The 20,334-nt window shown below is 35.0% G+C and overlaps 1 protein-coding gene across 1 annotated transcript in view; it reads left to right on the forward strand.

The window, feature by feature from the left end:
- Positions 1–9,069: 9,069 nt before the first annotated feature.
- Positions 9,070–20,334, forward strand: part of LOC137386383 (fatty acid synthase-like) — a 28,263-nt gene continuing 16,998 nt past the window's right edge. The window contains exons 1-11 of the mRNA XM_068072835.1: positions 9,070–9,197; positions 9,424–9,557; positions 10,365–10,517; positions 10,695–10,868; positions 12,906–13,106; positions 14,113–14,241; positions 15,132–15,362; positions 16,229–16,455; positions 17,133–17,348; positions 18,069–18,299; positions 18,616–18,805. Coding sequence (XP_067928936.1) covers positions 9,070–9,197; positions 9,424–9,557; positions 10,365–10,517; positions 10,695–10,868; positions 12,906–13,106; positions 14,113–14,241; positions 15,132–15,362; positions 16,229–16,455; positions 17,133–17,348; positions 18,069–18,299; positions 18,616–18,805 — 2,014 coding nt within the window. The remainder of the gene's footprint in view (positions 9,198–9,423; positions 9,558–10,364; positions 10,518–10,694; positions 10,869–12,905; positions 13,107–14,112; positions 14,242–15,131; positions 15,363–16,228; positions 16,456–17,132; positions 17,349–18,068; positions 18,300–18,615; positions 18,806–20,334) is intronic.

The following is a 20,334-nucleotide window of genomic DNA, read 5'->3' on the forward strand; positions in this document are numbered from 1 at the left end:
ACAGCACTGAGCTGGGCGACATTCGGGCTGGTGTTATGAGCACTTATTTGAGCCATTTCCACAAAACGGCATGCAAAAGGTATTAAGGAAAACTAGCTCTCGCTTTGCTAGAGTCCCTCTCTCAGAGAGATGTAATCCAGCAGATAGCAACAGGTCCAGACATCTTTGGAACAGACTGACATCTTTGATCTGCTGCAGCAGCTAGCCAGTGGATAAGTCTATCTATCCCGACTCTGACTATGGCCACTAAACATGTACACTTATGTAAATTCATTCACTAATTACCTCTATTTGAACACCATGGCGTTCTATTTTTCAGCCCTTTACCTATAGAGGCTGGCGTTGTATTTTTCAAATACCTCGTCAAAATTTTGGGAAGATTAGTTTAGCCCTTTTTCGGGCGAAGCAAATGTCGCCTATATTTTGCACTCTCCTTCAGGCAGAGCGATATTAACCCTTTTCAACGCAATAAATCTGCTAGCTTATCCCCAACTTGTCGAAACCCTCTAAATAAATATGCATTGTGAATCCGAGAATTATTCCTACCGGCTGACATCTATTGCTTGCAATTAACTTGGGATGATATAGCCTGTGACCTGTTGTTCAATTTGTTGGAGCTTTCAATTTTTATTTCATTCTAAATTTGAAGGCATAGTTTTATTTTATAATTATATTTAACAAAGTTGCGTAGAAGCTCATTACATTCATAGATATGTTTGCTACAGTTTGCAGCAAAAACTGGCATTTTATGTGCAATTGAAATGAAGTTATGCGTTCTGCTCGTTAAACACAACCTTTAGCCTTGAACTAATCATTCATATACCATCATAAATTTAAACTGTTTGTCACATATGTCGAAGTATCAAGACCGCATTAAACAAGGAACTACTAATTGCCTGATACAGTAATTAATTACTTCTAATTGGTTGCTTTCAAAGTTGTAACGGAAAAACCGAAAAACCGGAAAGCTTCGGAGTTTAAAAACAAACTTCAATAAGAACAGAAACAAATAAATAATTATATGTTATTGATGTAACCGAGTGATCATTAGTATGATTTTGGGAATACTTTTTTAATGATTACTTGCTATTATAGGTTCGTAAAGATCAAAGAATGTTAAAGTGGACTTTAAATAGAATTGGTCTTCAATTAAAGTGTGGTGCTCTATTTTTCCAAACTTCTCCTGTAGTGGTAATCAAATAAATGTGGCGTTCGAAAAAGGTGGTGTTCAATTAGAGGTATTACGTGATACAAATTTCCATAAAACATGTACACGAACCCAAATGCATGCGCTACTCCAAATATATGCACGAACTCAAATACATGCATTAACGCAAACGCATGTACTCACCATAAGATGAACAATAATCTAAATACAATGTATATGCACGAACCCAAATACCCGCGTTAGCCAAAATACATACACGAACCCAAACATGGACACTAGCCCGAATAAATGTGCAACTCAAGGATACATACAAATTCACATACCTGACCTGGAAGAATGTTATACAGTTGTATAACACCTAACATTCTATGGCAAATTGCTTTTTCAGTTTTTATTAATGAAAGTTGCATTATCATAATTCAGTACATGTGCAGTTACATTATTTATTGTTAAAATCTACACATGGTTTTGCGTGGTTCTTATTAAAAAACTTGTTAGATGTTCATATTTAACTTATTTAACTTAACATATTTTAATATAGTTAACATCCCTTATAAATTATTGTTATGTTCCACTTGCTCGGCTATTTTCTGTGTTCCACAATGAGCTTTTAGAATAAATAGAGTCGTACTAGAATCATAACAAGGTTTAACTTGAGTTTTCAATTGCAGAGGCATATCAAGGAAAAACGATAATGTACAGAAAAAAACAGGCTAAGGTTTCAGGCACTTCATAAAATCGTTTAACTGGTCACTAGCCAATGTTATTTTAATCTCTACCATCCGTGACTGAGTTCCTAAATTCTATTGTATTTCACTGGAATGTGCATAGGACATTGGCACTTTGGCATCGCCTTTACAGCTGTGAACTGATCTATAGCCAGCTCTTAATTATATGTATTAAGGGACTAGCGTGTTTTCCCTTAGTGTCTTTAACACAACTAAGGTTTAGCTTGAGTTTTTAATTGCAAAGGCATAGCAAAGAAAACGATAACATACAGAAAAGACAGGCTAAGGTTTCAGGTACTTTATAAAGTAGGTTAACTGGTCACTAGCCAATTTTATTGTAACCTCAACCATCCTTGACTGAGTTCCTAGACACTACTATACTTCACTTTCAAGTGCATAACACATTGGCCCTTTGGCATTGCGTCTACAGCTTTGAACTTATCTATAGCCAGCTCTTAATTATATATATTAAAAGACTGGCTTGTTATCCTTTATAGTCTACCCTGAGGAAGTTTTGAACATGTGGCAAATGAGATTAAAATATTAATAATACTCAGATGTCCTCATGCACGCATGTGCTTCATGTATATTATGAAATGCGGTATAGTGTAGCATTGCCAATCTCTTATCACTCAGATATTATATTTCATCTTATTTAGAATACGTTCCGGTATGAGCATGGTATGTGGCTATTATATCTATCATTTATGGCGCGTTCTATTTTAACAACCATTCTTCTTTTACAACCATGCTGTATTATGGTCACAGGAAGGGAAGGTCAATAATTAGCTCGGTTTTGTTAGCCTTCTGCAGCCAAACATTTTGCTCATGTTACAAGTTTAATAAACAAGCTTGATGATAGCTGCTGTCATTCACCTTGTTTATTGCTAACACTAAAACAGAATGAATTACTCAAATGTCATTCTTATTAATAATAGTATACTGGCCGCCCGTGCGCAGTGAGAGGTCACCATGCATGATCGTTATGCGCAAAACTATTCCATGATACGACAAAATAGTCCAGTCGCGCAATTGATGGTGCTGTTGGTTGCAAAACTCGGTTTTCCGAATTCAACTTCCGTGAAGTGCAATTTTTTCCCCTAACGCACTTAGTGTAGCTTCGAACAGAGGAACAGAGACGGCTCCCATTGTAGTAAAGTCTAGATGAATATTATTATTATGAATGTATTGCTAAAGATTACTGTGAATATTGGTCTTTTTAAATGATAGCTACCACTCTCTCCATTCTCAAGCCTTAATAATTGAGGAATGAGCAATACATGATTTAGTGAAATTAGTTGTCTTGATGGACAGAGGACAATTTCCATTGTGATTCCATCCATCTAAAATAATTTTAATTTGAGATTTGTTTAAAGGGATTTATAAGTTCATCGTTAATAAAAGGTGACTTCTGAATCAATGTTCAATTGTCATAAATTGTAAAGTTTCAGCATGGATGTCAAAGGTTTTTATTTCTGTGTTATAATAACAGATGTTTTAAATGTGCGAGCTTTCACATCATCGATAAACTCTGTTCATGCGATTAGATTAATGAGACGATTAAAATATTGGCTGGTGTGAGGCTCAAACCCACAAAATTCAGCTTATTATACTAACACTCTAACCAACTGACCCAAATGGCAACCTTCAGAAAACTCAAAATGGTTGTACCAATTGAAGAAAAAAGATTTTACTGTATGGAACTTGAAATCATAGCATTCAGATTAGTAGAGTGGCCCTTAAATCAACTGCTCTAATCTGCCACCTTAGGGATCTTCAGCATAATTCAGCAAAAATATATTTATTTTCTGTGGTTTACTACAGGAAACGTGAAGAGACCGAGGTAAAATGGCCAATATTAATACATGTATAGAAGAAGCTTGAAGCCATAGCACACTGGCTGAAAATCATGTCTTTAAATAATATCCATGAGAGAAAGAGTTTTGGATCATTTGATTGATAGCATCACTACTCTGGTGTCAAATGATTTGGGTTATTATGAGGCAAAATATTGTAGTACTAGTAGATGGGGATAAAGTTTTATTACATTCGCATTAGTTAAGTTTTGGTGCTATTTTAGATAGTAAGAGCTGTCCAATATCTGTACCTGGTACACTCGGCAGATTTTGATCTTGTGCCATAGCATTGATTCAAATAAAATATTTCACTATAGATTCAGCTAGTATTACGTAGTGTTGATTCAACTAAAATCCTTTAGTATAAATTCAACTAACATAAATTAGCAGTCTTAGTGTGGACATTACCACCACTCATGGGTTGGTGTAATATAATAGGTATGCCTATGCTAGTAGGTTGGGGATGCTGTCTCAATAGTTATCTGCTGAAGGTACAGCAAAGAAACAAGAGAGAATAACTCACTGCCCTCCACAGTTAACCTCCCAAATACAGTACAATGAAACATACAATGAAGTTGCAGATGAGGTTTAAGCTGAAGGTTTGCTCATGAGTTATTCAAACAGTCACTCACCCATTGGTGCGACATTGACAGTGTATTACCAGAGAGCTAAGTGACGTCAGAATGAGATCAGTGGATTACATACGTCACTGAGTTAAATTTATCTGCTAAAATAGTATGGTCTAATTCAAAAGTTCTTTTGTAATATATTGAATCATGCATTACCTGGTTTTGTGATAACATGTAGAGTTAGATGTGATTAATGGTCTCCTGCTATTGATGGTGTAAATAAACTTGTTTTTAAACGACTTCTGATCTTTATTATCTAATTCAACTGAACACCAATGTAAATTGGAGAGGAGCACTGGTGTCTGCCACATTATGATCTTTTCTATTAAAATTTCTTACAGCTTTTTAATTTGATGTTACCGGTTTGTTGAGTTCATGGGCAGCTATTACCGTACATTTCATATCTGCAATCTGATTTTAAGGTGTATTGCTATATTATTTGAAAGGCTGTATGCAAGACTGTACAATTATTGGAACTACCTGCCCTATGTTGATATATATTTTGATAATATAAAAGAGATTAAAAAATCAATAGTCATTTGCTTAATTGTATAATTGAATTTCTTTAATTTTACATTTAGCATTATGTAATTCAAGCAGTTTAAACGGAAACTTCAGTTAACGGTTGAATATATGTTCTCTGGAACATAAGTTTGCAATTCTATTCCTTTTGCTTCACGCCGTATCAACACAAACGCTGTTGCTACAGCTAACTTCACTACACTATAGTTTGTCTTTTAATACTTTTCTAATGACTAACAGCAGCATTATCATTGCTTAGCCGTATTAACTGTTACTATGGTTTACTATAGGGAAGTTTTAATGAAACATGCTCTTTTAATATGTTGTATTATCAAATGCCTTTAACCACTTTAACCTTTGTAGTATTTAATAGCACAGTTTTGTGAGTCCTGTTCTAGCAAGCCTTTTTGGGGTGAGAGCAGGTTCGCATGAGTCAATTTCGACATGACCTGTTTCGTGAAAAAATTGTAATGTAAGTTAGCAGTTTTGCAATGCGGGACGTTTTTAGAATTCTTTAAGAAACAAACTATGAGAATAAAGAATAATCGCATTTCCATCTTTTCTTTAAAAATATTTTATTTATAGGCACTCAACATACAAATTATCATACCAATACACTAATAAATAAATAATAGTCTAAAAATGTAATCTACTTTTGGATGAATTACTGGTGAATATTGTCTGTGCAATTTGTATATGTGGTTCATGCTGCAGCTAATTTGATGCCAATAAAGCACATAATTAATAGCCACAGGTAAACAACTTTGACTCATGGCTCAGGATTTTATATATGATGCAACGAGAATAAGCACTGCGGGTAAGTTGTGTTGCATTTCTCCCCATCTACTTAATAGTTAATATTAATACGAATATTTATGGCATAAGATGGGGTCACAAATTGAGGATGTTTGAATTCCACGAGGAACGGAAGACGCAGATTTGCCCATTAAACAGATTTATTAGCGTCATGAGCAATGTTGATCCAATAGAATTAACTATGCTGTTGACAAACAACAAGTAACCCATTTAATATGGTATCTAAACTATCATCATTGTGCTTTAATTTGCCTTTAAAACTAGAAATATATTTCAAGAGTTACTGGATGGTGAAGGATAGCCTCTGGTAAAGCTCTAGGCTTTTATTACTCTTGACATAGCTTTGGTATGCTTGAGCTGAGTATGCGTGTGATAAGGTTAGTTTCATTAAAGGTCGATGTCATCTGGTATGAACCCTACAATCCCTCTGCTGCTAATTTCATATCTAGTCAATGAGCAAGGCTGCTAGTAAAGCTAATGTAGTCTTATTAGGCAGTGACTGCATTCAAACAGCAAAGAACTGTATATTTACTGTTTGTTTCTACCGATTTTACCTGCAGTACTGTAACTAGAAAGTGCAAATAACTTATAACCTACAGTACAAATATCTAAAGAGTATAAGGTTTTTCGATCCTAAGATAAAAAAAACGTCAACTTAACCAAAGTGCTGTTCTCATTTCCACTCCATGCTCGATGGCTTTTTAACATAATCAGCCAAGTTTTGTAACAATTATGGGGTGACAGGACTTTTAGCAGCAGAAAGTCATACTTTTCAGATACTGAGTTTTTTCTTTGCATAATCCGATTTTGTGGTAACATAAATTCCAATTGAATTAATAAAGATGACAAACAAGGCGAGGTCATCCTTAAAATTTCAAAAATAAGGATTTAATAGCTATTGAATAGAGACACAGTCGTATCAAACATTTTTAAGGAAACCAGGCCACACATCTTATGTAATGATCTTATGTCATAGCTCTTATGGCTATTCAGTTGTCCTTGCTTAAGGACGCGTGACCACAAAAACCTTTAAAAGCACCTGCATGTTGAGTTGAAATCAGTTGGCACATGTGTGCTCAATTTTAGTTATTCCAGCATTTAGCGATATCAGCATCACAGCAGTATCACAGCAGTATCACAGCAGTATCGCACCATCTTACAAGTATATGTTGGTAAGAAAATTATTGACAGATTTTAACTGACTTTTTATAGTTGTATATCATAATTTTGTTATTAAAATATTGTGTTAATTATTGCCCAAGGTTGCTGCCGATTGCTCTATTTGATAGTGTTCACACTTAAGTGGCTTGTGAACACTCATCAGCGTGAAACCTATTGTAGATTGGGTACAGATTATGATTCTAGAGTTACTGACCCAGATATTTAGTGTATATGAGATAATTATCCAGCGTGTGCGCCAGACACCTGCACAAGGCTGTAGCTTTTGAGATTTAGAGCTGATTCATGCTGCAAAAGCACTGATATGTAAAATATGGCAAAACGTTGCGTAAACGCATTTGCTGCAGCAATGCAGTTCAGATCAAGCCATTAACGATGAATATAATACCTGCAAGCAGATTGAGATAATTTTGGCTGGTTAGTTATATCGATTATTAGATACAATATAATACTGTATCATAGTGATAATAGACCTGGCAATGCTACAGTATACTGCACTTCATGACATACATGAAGCACATGCGTTCATGAGGACATGCTGAATATTATCAATATTTTAATCTCGACACATTCTGTCACATTTTAAAAACTTCCTCAGGGTAGACTATAAAGAATAACAAGCCAGTATTTTAGTATATACGATTAAGAGCTGGCTGTAGATGAGTTCACAGCCGTAAAGGCGATGCTAAAGGGCCAATGTCCTATGCACATTTCAGTGAAATACAACAGGATCTAGGAACTCAGTCAAGGATGGTTGAGATTAAAATAAGAAAGGCTGGTGACCAGTTAACTGTCTATATAAAGTATCTGAAACCTTAGCCTGTCTTTTCTGCACGTTATCTTATTTCCTCGTTGTACCTTAGCAATAAAACTACAATTGAAAAACTTGAGCCAAACCTTAGTTGTATTTCAGATAACCACATGACATAAGTCTATTTATTTTAACAGCTCATCGTAGAACACTATAAATAGTAGAGCATGTAAAACATAACAATAGCCTATAGAAATATCTGGTAGTCGATATAAGAAAACGAGATGAGTCAACAAATGTGTAAGATTACAAGACACGCCTTCTTCAGTACACAAAAGTCGAAATTGGAGTTGTGAATTACCGTAATAGCTGTTCAAGCCTGATTTCTAAACTATAGGTTCTAAAAGAAAAAATGAATAGAGACAACTTAAATATAATTTTATAATAATATTCTATATGTTTTGAAGCTGGCATGATCATAAAATAAATGCACCTTGTTTGTTAATGCAGGTTTATTGGTGCAGGTTTATTGATGCAGGTTTATTAATGCAGGTAATCTTCTTAAGGCAACATTATAAATTTACAAGTCATCATTCTGCTTAAAAAAATGTCTGGTATATATTAATATTAGGTTTTTATTAAAATACAATGGAAATATATTGTTCTTTTTCTGTTTGCTTTTTTCTTTTGTAAGCGCTTGCCTGAACTCAAAACTGTTATTAAGTCAGAGTTGAAGGTTGAATGAAAGGGTTACGAATATCACCAATGGTAGATTACTCTAGCTAATATGCAGTAGTTTGTGCTATGGTTCTCCTGAAGCGTGTATAAAATGACAAAGCTAGATTGATGTTGTTATGGGTTAACACTCACTATTAACTATGAGTTAACACTCACTATTAACTATGGGTTAACACTCACTATTAACCATGGGTTAACACTCACTATTAACTATGAGTTAACACTCACTATTAACTATGAGTTAACACTCACTATTAACTATGAGTTAACACTCACTATTAACTATGAGTTAACACTCACTATTAACTATGAGTTAACACTCACTATTATAATAGCAGTTTTATAGTTATCAGGGTATGATATAAACATCTTAAAGCTATTATCTTCTTTAAAATATATTTATCTTTTCAAAATTGATTAATTGATGTGCAAGCTATGGCTGTAATGCTTGGGCACATATTGTATCTAATCTCTGTTGGCTCTCAGAAGAACAGATTTGCCAAATTGGAATCTTTTTTTGAATTTTGTTTATTTGATTATTATTTCATCGTTTTTACCAGAAAATTATAATATGTTGAATTAGTAAGCATTTCATTATACTTGCTTCATTTAGTAGCATAATGTGTTTGGACAACATTAAACATCATTTACTTGTGTCAATTCATCCAGTTTACAGTCAATGATGCCAGCCATCGCACTCTGTGAGATGCCTGTTGGCAGAGAAGTGAACAGACTTTTAGCATATACTCAAAGGAAAGAGCAACCAAAAGAATATATTTCCGCCATGCAACACGCTTCACACTGGCAAAGGTGGGTTATTCATGGAAACTCAATCTTTACGAAATACGAAATTACTTAACTGTAAAGTCAGACAACTCCTATTGTACAATTTGTAGATATTGTACTGTAGATAGAAGTTGCCCATTAAAAATTGAGCCTTTTCACGCAATCATTAAAAAATATGTTTTTTATCTGTCACAAAAAATAGAATCCTAAATATCTGTCCATTATTATTACTGTCGGCCTTGTGCTGCAGATCATGCGACGATGAAATAGTCATAACAGGAATATCATGTCGACTTCCAGAGTCGGACAATGTGAATGAGTTTCGTGATCATCTTATGAACAATGATGACATGGTGACTGACGATGATAGACGATGGACTTCTGGTGAGTGAAGCCATGTTTAATCCATGTACTCCTTCACCTTAAACTGCCACTAATAATATCTTCTATATGAATCCTCCTTTGCGTCATGTAAAATTTGAGATAATATTTGACTCAACACCCAAAGTAATGTTCAACATTGTTTGAAAAATCTTTAGAAATTTCATAAGAAGTATAAGAGTATGGCATATAAATCAAAATAGTTTTAACTCTACTTGGTCTAACTTTTGGGTTCTACCTTGGAAACTAGGCACTGCCCAGCTTGCACTACCTTGGAAACTAGGCACTGCCCAGCTTGCACTACCTTGGAAACTAGGCACTGCCCAGCTTGCACTACCTTGGAAACTAGGCACTGCCCAGCTTGCACTACCTTGGAAACTAGGCACTGCCCAGCTTGCACCACCTTGGAAACTAGGCACTGCCCAGCTTGCACCACCTTGGAATGTACAATAAATAACATCTTACTTATTATTGTTTTACTAATTCTTACGTATACTTTAGTTTTTTAGATTGAAACTTTGATTTAGTTTTGCCAGATACATTTGTTCTAATTTCACCTGCAATAGTTATTTACGAGTTACCATGGACTTTCGGACTGTGAAACAAACTAAAATGGATTATGGGTACTGCTAAAAAGAAACTTGTTTCATACAATAGTTTTAATACATATCAAAGAAAATATTGGAACAAGAGAACTTTGTATGTAGTGGTTGACTGTATAAATTCAGCAAGCATTTTGAATATTATAAGACAACTTTTAAAACAAGTCATTATATTGTCTGGCTGTTTCTATGGTAACTCCAATTGCAGGTATCCATGGCCTGCCATCTAGATCAGGCAAACTAAAGGATTTGTCTAAATTTGATGCAACATTTTTTGGAGTTCATGCTAAGCAGGCAGCAAGAATGGATCCTCAGCTTAGAATGCTGCTTGAAGTAACATTTGAGGCTATTGTTGATTCAGGTAGGGCGCAGAAGAGACACCCTCCGATGTTTTTCATGGTTGTCTTATTTAGTGCACCACGCTCTATCATAGAGGAAAAACACAAGAAACCTTTCATAAGTATTATGCTAACAGGGTATCATTGGTGAGCAGTTCTATAAAACTTGTTAATGAGTAACTCTATTGATGTAATTTCAGGAACTAATCCAGAGAGCCTGAGAGGCAGCAATACAGGAGTATTTGTTGGGACGTGTGATAGTGAGGCTGCTGACAGTTGGTGTGCTAATGCCTCAACAACGGAAGGCTTCACAATGATTGGTATCCAAAGAGGCATGTTCTCAAATCGGTTGTCCTATTTCTTTGACTTCAAAGGTAAGACAACTCTAGCAGTCATGTCTAAATGTTGGATATAATACTGGATACAGTGGATGTTCTTACAATGTAAATACTCCTTTCCAAGAGTGTTTACATTCTAGGGGTTTTATGTAATACAAACAATAAAATACATGTTAATTGCTTAAGTCGTTCTAAGACCTTCCCAAACTCACCCCTCCAGCCTTTCAAAAAGAAAAAAATCAAACGTAACTTTCTAATGTAATGACTGTACACTGTCATTAAATTTAAAAGTTAAGTGTAGTTAACTTTAGTATTATTGGTTCGTATTGACAACTTTTTTTTCTTTGATCACTTTCACTCGGTTTAGAGTTTATTATTGTGGCCATTTTGCATTTAGTCGACGAAGCGTATATCTTCAATGTCAATTTAAATCCTTTTGTTTTCCCTATTTTATTACACAGCAAAGTTTATACTGCAAAGAAAATGTTAAAACTATTGTGTACGTCTAAAATAAAGTAAAACAAAAATATATTTTCGCTATAAATATAACTGTGTTTGTCCGTCCATCTATCCGAAGCCAGAGATAGAGGAATAAAAGATTGCTTTTGACAAGGCTTCAGCTCGTGACAGCTTGTTAGACCCACACCGTAATACCTGCACCTGATGATCTCTTCGGGCACACCAAACTGCTAAGTACTAGTGCATATAAAATAGACGCCCTATACGTCATTTTCTTTCACAAATGTGGCAAGAGAGAAAACGATATTTTTATCATTAACTATAGGATTGTCATCATTGGAATCGAATGTGACAGCTTGCATCGACGTGACGCTTTACGTTGTATAGAATTACTTGCGTAATATGAAACCAAATATTCACATGAATGCTGAGTGGTTAAGTGGAATTTACGTTATAGGAAGTTTGCGTTATAGGAGCTACATTATCTTTAAGCTCTCCAGTCCTTTTATTTGAAATCATTAAATAGACAATTTATTAAACAAACTATTATCCAGTTTATGAATGGTTTTGTTTGTTTTTTAAAAGTCACTTTAATATATAACAGGCGCTACCATCCTTGAAGATTAAAGCCAGATGATGGTTAGCCCATATTCTTTTTTCAATTATATAGAGTGTGAATAAGGTAACCCTTCTTCACCTCTTCTTAGCCAATTATTGGATCTCCGCAACATGCTCAGCACACTGTGTCACACAATTATTGTTGAATAAGCCAATGATTTTTGCACTATTCTTTTAACAGTAATGAACTGTGTTCACTTGTTATAAGATATTCTTGAGATGTTTGAACAGGGCACTTTACAATACAAAGGTGTTGTTCTATATTGAACTAATAAACAGCTATACCAGCTTGGGTGGCCATACCTCATAAATGGGAGAGTCTTACTCAACAGTAATTCAGTTGAATTTTTAAACATTTTCACCTTTTCACTTTATGAAGTTTCAAACTGTAGTCTTAACCTGTGCCTTAGACAAAAGTTGTTTGTATAATGGGTGAGTCTAGTAATGGGGCTCATTGTTTATACCTAATGCTCTAGGAGTTGTATCTCCAGTTCTATGACTGTATAGAGCGCGGGCTAATTAAGGTACAATATCAAATTTATTTGATGTACCTGAACTAACTTCCATACAAGATAGCAATATGCCGTACCAACTTATTGTGAGGATCTACAGCAGTCATGCATCATTTCGTTTTCTTTTAAATCCAAATTTAGATACAACCCATTTTTTCCATTTAAATTGAAGATGCAAGTATTTGTCCAGCTATAAAAAACTGGCCCATGGTCATAGTCCAATGCCTATGGCAGTAGAACAATTCTGCAACAAATTAGTATAATTCTTTGGTCTAATTATGGATAGGGGCGGCTAAAGGTTATCTGGGTAGTTGTTCTCTCTTGACTCACAGAACACTCCGTAAATAGTTTTATGATCAAGATGAAGATAAAACATGTTTTACGGAGCGATACACATTCAAGTATGCCATACTTTTTGAAGTTGAGCCCAATTTCTTCTAAACCAGAATGAGAGCAGTTATAGTCTCGTGATATGTCTTTGCAGGTCCAAGTTTTACAGTAGACACTGCCTGTTCATCGAGCCTGCTCGCAATGGACCAAGCACTGTTAGCCATACGCACAGGACAATGCGATTCGGCTATTGTAGCAGGTGCCAGCATCTGTATCAAACCTTCTACCACTGTACAGTTCCACAAGCTTTCTATGCTCTCACCAGATGGCGCTTGCAAAGCATTCGACGAATCAGGTATGAAGGACTGTATGCTGTAAAGCTATTGGTTGAAGAAGTAAGCTGTTGAAAAATGTGAGCAAACCGGTTGATAAAACTTGACCTTTTTCTCAGAAAATGTCTGCTACGAAATTTACTAAAACACAGCTAGTAGATATAAAATCTGAGTTATACAAACAAGTACATAAACTCTTCTTATCTGCAGTTGATTTTACTTTAAGCACCCGGCAGCGTCTTTTTAACAGGTTGATTTAGACTGCAGTTGTGACTTTATAGAAATACTAAAAAGCTGAAAGAAGATTTGTCTTCTCTTTAACTGTCATTCAAGACTACATTAGGAAAAATATGTATATAAACCAGTAATCTGATAATCGTTGAGCTATAACATTTGGTAAGCAAGTTGCAAGTTCTCTTATTTCTCTATGACTATGTCAGCAGGATGAAATGAATAACTGGACTAGGAGAACTGGTTAATGTATGTTTTTCCTATGAGTTGGTGTTTCAAAAAAGTGTTTTGTTTTATTATGGCTTGTTCATATGTAAACTCTTTGTAAGTAGTACATTACTTTCATTGCATCTCTAATTACTCATTATGTATGAATTATAGAAACTCAACCATGCGTGCGACTATAAAATGCTGTATATAAATGAATCACTAAGTTTTATGGCTAGGCTACCGATTGGTGCGAGGTTAATGAGATGAAACACAACTACAATGTAAGATGGACACTATTCTAGTTGCAGAAGTTATCAATTTATGTCTTCCAGGTTTGATATCCCATGATGACAATATATGGCAATATACTCCTACAGCCAAAGTAAATAATTAGATTTTGTTAGCAAGCGTTAATGTAGCCCGATTTTCTTGGTGCATAAAAGAATAGTAGGCTATCCACCCAACAAATGTTTACGTATAACAAAGGACCAACATAATTTGGTCAACAAATGAAAATATCGATTCAGTACTATAAATAAATGTAAAATCACGTTAAAAGTGAAGGAATGTATAAATTACCTTTTGTAGGCGATGGATATGTGAGAAGTGAAGGGATTGTCGCCATCTTTTTACAAAAGCAAAAGAACAGCAAACGAATTTATGCCCATCTCATCCATTCCAAAAGCAACTCTGATGGTGCTAAAGAGGACAACAAAAGTAAGAAGTTATTAGTTAGGACAGCTAGTTGTAAGTATAACAGTTAGTTGTAAGTGTAACAGCTAGTTGTAAGTATAGTAGTTAGTTGTAAATATAACAGTTAGTTGTAAGTATAACAGTAAGTTGTAAGTATAACAGCTAGTTGTAAGTATAACAGCTAGTTGTAAGTATAACAAATAGTTGTAAGTATAACAGCTAGTTGTAAGTATAACAGCAAGTTGTAAGTATAACAGTTAGTTGTAAGTATAACAGTTAGTTGTAAGTATAACAGTTAGTTGTAAGTATAACAGCTAGTTGTAAGTATAACAGTTAGTTGTAAGTATAACAGTTAGTTGTAAGTATAACAGCTAGTTGTAAGTATAACAGTTAGTTGTAAGTATAACAGCTAGTTGTAAGTATAACAGTTAGTTGTAAGTATAACAGCTAGTTGTAAGCATAACAGCTAGTTGTAAGTATAACAGTTAGTTGCAAGTATAACAGCTAGTTGTAAGTATAACAAGTTGTAAGTATAACAGTTAGTTGTAAGTATAACAGTTAGTTGTAAGTATAACAGCTAGTTGTAAGTATAACAGTTAGTTGTAAGTATAACAGTTAGTTGTAAGTATAATAGTTAGTTGTAAGTATAACAGCTAGTTGTAAGTATAACAGTTAGTTGTAAGTATAACAGCTAGTTGTAAGTATAACAGCTAGTTGTAAGTATAACCGCTAGTATGACATTCATTGTGAACTGCATTTTACTCAATAACATTTGTTTCCTGCTTAGCCTAGTTGTAGCCCAAGTTTTTTTTGTTATTTATAGAAGAGATTGAAATGTTTGGTTCATCAGTTTTCAAGATACCGAGTCATATCATTGTTTTCTGTTATCTACACAAGACATGAATTTTTGCTAGGCATCACTTACCCATCTGGTCAGATGCAGAAAGCGCTAATGAAGCAGGTATACGAGGAGTGTGGTATACGCCCTAGAGATATCAGCTATATAGAAGCTCATGGCACGGGCACTAAGGCTGGAGATCCAGAAGAAGTAAATGCTATTGCTGAGTTGTTCTGCAAAGGAAGGGATGATCCACTGCTTATTGGTTCTACAAAGTCCAACATAGGCCACTCTGAGCCTGCGTCAGGTAATGTTTCTGACATTTGAAAAGATGGAATTACATGGTTGCTTGTAAGTTGTGTATCATTTTGGGTGATCTCTTTACCTTTTTATTAAAAGAGTAAGCATAAGCTTGCAATTAATAAGTTGTGAAGGATTTTAAATCTAGATACATCAATCTGCAGTAGTTAATCTAGTTTCTTGAATAGTCACTTTTAGACTTGGAAACAGCTCTAAGCTTTAGCTTCCTAGCTTCCTTTACTGATCCAAGGACTATAAACTCCATGCAATAAATGAGGTTTTTATATAATGTCACAGATCTGACTGGGAAATAAGCACAATTTTAATCACCTGTGATTGGTTGATCATTCTCCTGCTGTTTTTGCGCTGTGCGTGTAAAACTTTGTCAGCAGCTTCATAGCCTTAGTAGCAGTGAAACTCAAAATTGAACCAGTCTGTGATGATGAACTTTCTTCAGTGCAATATTATTGTTATTAGTCTAAGCAACTCCTCATTTGTGACAGTTTTTCAAAAGTTTGCTTAAATGCATATGGATCAAATATCTCGCAAATCTTTTTATTAAATAAATAACCTAAAAAAAGAATTTAAAAGTTTATAAATGCAGCTGTGGCTTAGAAGCTAAAAGCCTTTTTTTTATTAGACTTAGTTCTTCGTCTCAAGTTTGAGCTTTACTATACCAGGTACAATATCTAACCTTAGCTGGTCTTGACATTCCTAGCCAACAAAGAGCTATTAAACGGTCACACAAGGAATTTATATGACACATTTGAAGGCACTTTAGGATGCTTTAGAATACTGGGTTGGATTATACGTATCTCATGGGCCTTGCATAAGAGTACTATTTCCTTACAAACATACGATTATCCGCCGCAGGTCTCGCATCACTTACAAAGGTACTCATCTGTAGTGAAGAAGGAACACTTGCAGCAAATCTACACTACAAACATCCCAACTCTAAGATACCTGCCTTACGGGATGGTAGGCTTCGTGTGGTGTCTGAAAATACAGGATGGGATGGAGGTCTGATGGCTATCAACTCCTTTGGCTTTGGTGGAACAAATGTACACTCTGTTCTTAATACCAAAGTGGCCCAAGCAAAGGTTAGCCGTAAGGCAGTCTGTTTGACTATGTAAAGTTTTTATTAACTACCAACAATGAATTGAACCAGTGTAAACATCTTGCAGTAAATTGAATTGACAGGTTGCTATAATATTGATTTAAAAAATAATTCTTGTGTTTGGGAGAAGTTGTGTTCTCTGTTCGCAACACTTTAAATCAAAAAGAAGATAACTCTTTATTTTTTATGTTTTTCTTTTCCTAGTCCCTTGAACTTACTTAAGCCCACATTTCCATAAAAAAGCGTCGTGATTATTCATTGGGCAGGTTTTAAATTATTCTAATGCCGTGAGAAGTTTACAGTAGATACAGTAAAGCTTGGTTCTCCAATGATGATGCCTCTTCCATGCTCAACACACATGTTTTGTAAACTCAGCAACCGCTATGTTCATCAACACTTTCTCCTATTTATTTGTTCAGAACTAAAGTAAATAAGTTGAGACTATAGTGTGTGTTTGCTGTTCACTGTTCATTTGAAAAACAGAAAACTTGTTGTACTGACTGGGGTATGCAAATGGTTGCTTTTACACTAAGCAATGGTCTTGATGATTTTACAAATGCGAAAACTGCATAAAAACAGATGTAAAAATATTCACCATTATTATTTGCAAATACTGTATAATATGCTATCTTACATGATAGATACACTCTAACTTGTTAGGAGAAAAGTAATTGTCAGGAACTCAGGCTACTGACATACTGTGGACGAACTGAGGAATCACTGGAATGCATGTTTGAAACTGTAAACACTCAACACTCAAAAGATGTGGAGCTTTTTTCACTTCTCAGTCAGTCATCAGATCAGAGCTGTGTTTCTCAGCCCTACAGAGGCTACACAATCTTGAATCATCCTGACCACCAAATCATGGACATCAAGGTACCCCTTCCAGCTGCAGTATGACCCTATGGCTAATACCAAAAGCTGTAATTGTACAGTGTTTAAAGACTATTTTTAAATTGAAAAATGTAAATTTTGACTTATTGTAATATCTTGCAGGTTTCTAACAAAACTATACTTCAATTGTACTTTTTTACAGCAGTTTAACTGCACTGATAAATTTTTTATAAAAATCTGTGTGTGATGTTCATTTTTATGAGAAATTATATCTTTGTCAAATGTTTCCATTTTGAGTTTTTGCATTGTGAAAGATAGCGAAATACAAAGGAATTTTGAATCAATTATAAACTATTGTTGGGGGGGAGAGGGACTCTTTCTTATAAAATGTTCATGACAAGCACTAGAGATTTGCAAGGCTTCAGCTTTTGTATAATTAGCAAAACTATTTTTAGAAAATACTTTCATTTCTTAGCGTTGTTGTAGTAATGTTATACCGTTATACTGTTATTCTGTTATACTGTTATACCGTTTTCCTACAACTTGTGACACGCATAAACTTTAATTCATATATAAGCTACTTTTTTCTATTAGTTAATTGAAAAGTGTTTAGGGTTATAACTAAACTACCAGTAACTAAACATAGACTAGACTAGTTGCATTGGCACTAGCAACATGGTACCTGCTTAGTTATCAGTAAGTATATGCAATTGAAGTTGTCCCCTCTAGCCAGCTTTGGTACTATGCAATGATTTACCATAGGTATGCTCAAGAGACAACAGAAAGCTTTGGTACATATTTACTGGTATGGGATGTCAGTGGTATGGAATGGCCAGAGACCTGATGCAGCTAGACACCTTTGCGCAGTCAATCTCAATGGTTGATGAGTATCTGCGTCCATATAACATTGAGCTCTCTAAGCTTTTCACTGGTGATGACAGTACCGTGTTCGATAACATCATCAATTCATTTGTGTCTATTGCAGCTATACAGGTAATTGGTTTGTTGTGAATTGCTGTAACAATGTCTGCCACTTGTCAGAGCTTGCCATTTGTCAGAGTCTGCTACTTGTCAGAGTCTGCGACTTGTTAAAGTCTGCCACTTGTCAAAACCTGCCATTTGTCAGAACCTGCCACTTGTTGTACTATACGTAGGATGTTTTAACTCTAAAACTTTTCCTTTCTGTCCACATAGAAGATTGGCATAGAAGATTGGCTTATAGTCCAGCCTTTATTTTGTACGGGCTGCTGAAAAACCAATCTTATGCTTTCGAGAGAATACTGACAGGTAAGGCTGGTTCTTTTTACAGGTGGCCCTAGTAGACACCCTATCTGTCATGGGGCTCACCCCTGACGGTGTGATTGGTCACTCTGTTGGGGAGCTAGGCTGTGGTTACGCTGATGGGTCACTAACTGCTCAGGAAACCGTATTGGCAGCATATTGGCGAGGAAGATGCGTATTGGATGCTAACCTTGAACCTGGTGCCATGGCCGCTGTTGGTAAGCAAAGTTTCATGATGTGATAACAAAAATGGACTCGCTACTGATCTTAGGAAATTAATATACTAGTGTAATCTTTCTAGTCTATGTCAATGTAAATGTCTATGTTTATGTTCATGTTCATGTCCTTATGCATGGACATGGGCATGTACATGACTATGTGCATTAGCCTATACATAAACATACTCATGGATCTGTATGTAGACATGTGACCTGACAGATACTTTGACATAAACATTAAGTCATTAACCAATATATGAAGACTAGCTGAGTACTCGGCGGTGCCCAGGTGATAAATTATTCTTTGCACAGAAAATTTATTTTCATTTAACATATACAATATTTACCATTCTAACTTTTAAACTTCATATTATGAGTAAAGTGTTTTGTGCAGTTCAAAAATAGTAAAATAGAAAGTTATGGCAAGATGTAACTAGTTATAGCTAGATGTAGCTAGTTATGGCTAGATGTAGCTAGTTATGGCTAGATGTAGCTAGTTATAGCTAGATGTAGCTAGTTATAGCTAGATGTAGCTAGTTATGGCTAGATAAAGTCTGTTTTGCTACGATTACAATTAAAAAGATTTGATACTGATACAACTCATTTTAATTCGAGAAAACAAAATAAAAATCATGAATATGTTGAATTAATAATAAAAGTCAGTACATAGAAGTGTATTTATTAAAAAGGTTACTGCTGCAGCAGAAGCTATCTATCAAAACTTTGAATAAAGAATACTGGTACCCCTTGATACTGTACAAATGCATAGCAGTGAAGTGCACGAGGGTCTTTTGCCTGACCAACTGAAGAGAGAATGCAGAGGCAAGTCCAACTTGAAAATGTCCTGGATAAAAGTTTTTAGTTTCTACAATTTTTAGCAATTGATCTTAGAAAGAACCAGAAAATTGAAAACGTGAAATGGCACATTTAAAACTGAAATGGCACATTTGAAAATTACAAATTAAATGAAAAAAGTAATGGATTTTTTAATGGCTTCAAGAAATTTAAAAAAACAAACACAAAAAGTAATATCAATTAATAATGAAGAGAACATACGTATTTAGCTTAGGGCCTACATGATGAGGATAGATAAAATAGTTAAAATGATAAGGATGGTTAGCCTAAAGGTTAGATGTGTTTGACTGTAGACTTGCGGGTTGAAGGTCATAAGTTCATATACAGTGTCATGTGGGTTTTTCACTGCTAGATTTTAATCGCTATAACTGGACACGGACACCACAGAAAACGTAAGACAAACAAACCAACACTGCGAGATGTATACATAGACATCTAGCGAAACGCTCAGCATTGCACGGGTTTTAAAAATCAGCTTATAAACAGTGATAGGTAATGTAATTGCCTCCCACTTGCCATTAGCCTGACACATTGCCAATCGCCAATTTGAGTAAGCTAAACTTACTAATAAGAGCCGTGAGAGCAAGCGTAAAATGATGTTACGCTGTATGCGGAACTGTATGCATATTTTTACCCACATAGCGGACATACAACGCCTTGATAAATCCATCTAT

This window comes from Watersipora subatra, chromosome 1 (assembly GCF_963576615.1).
Source record: "Watersipora subatra chromosome 1, tzWatSuba1.1, whole genome shotgun sequence".
Taxonomy (NCBI): Eukaryota; Metazoa; Bryozoa; class Gymnolaemata; order Cheilostomatida; family Watersiporidae; genus Watersipora; species Watersipora subatra.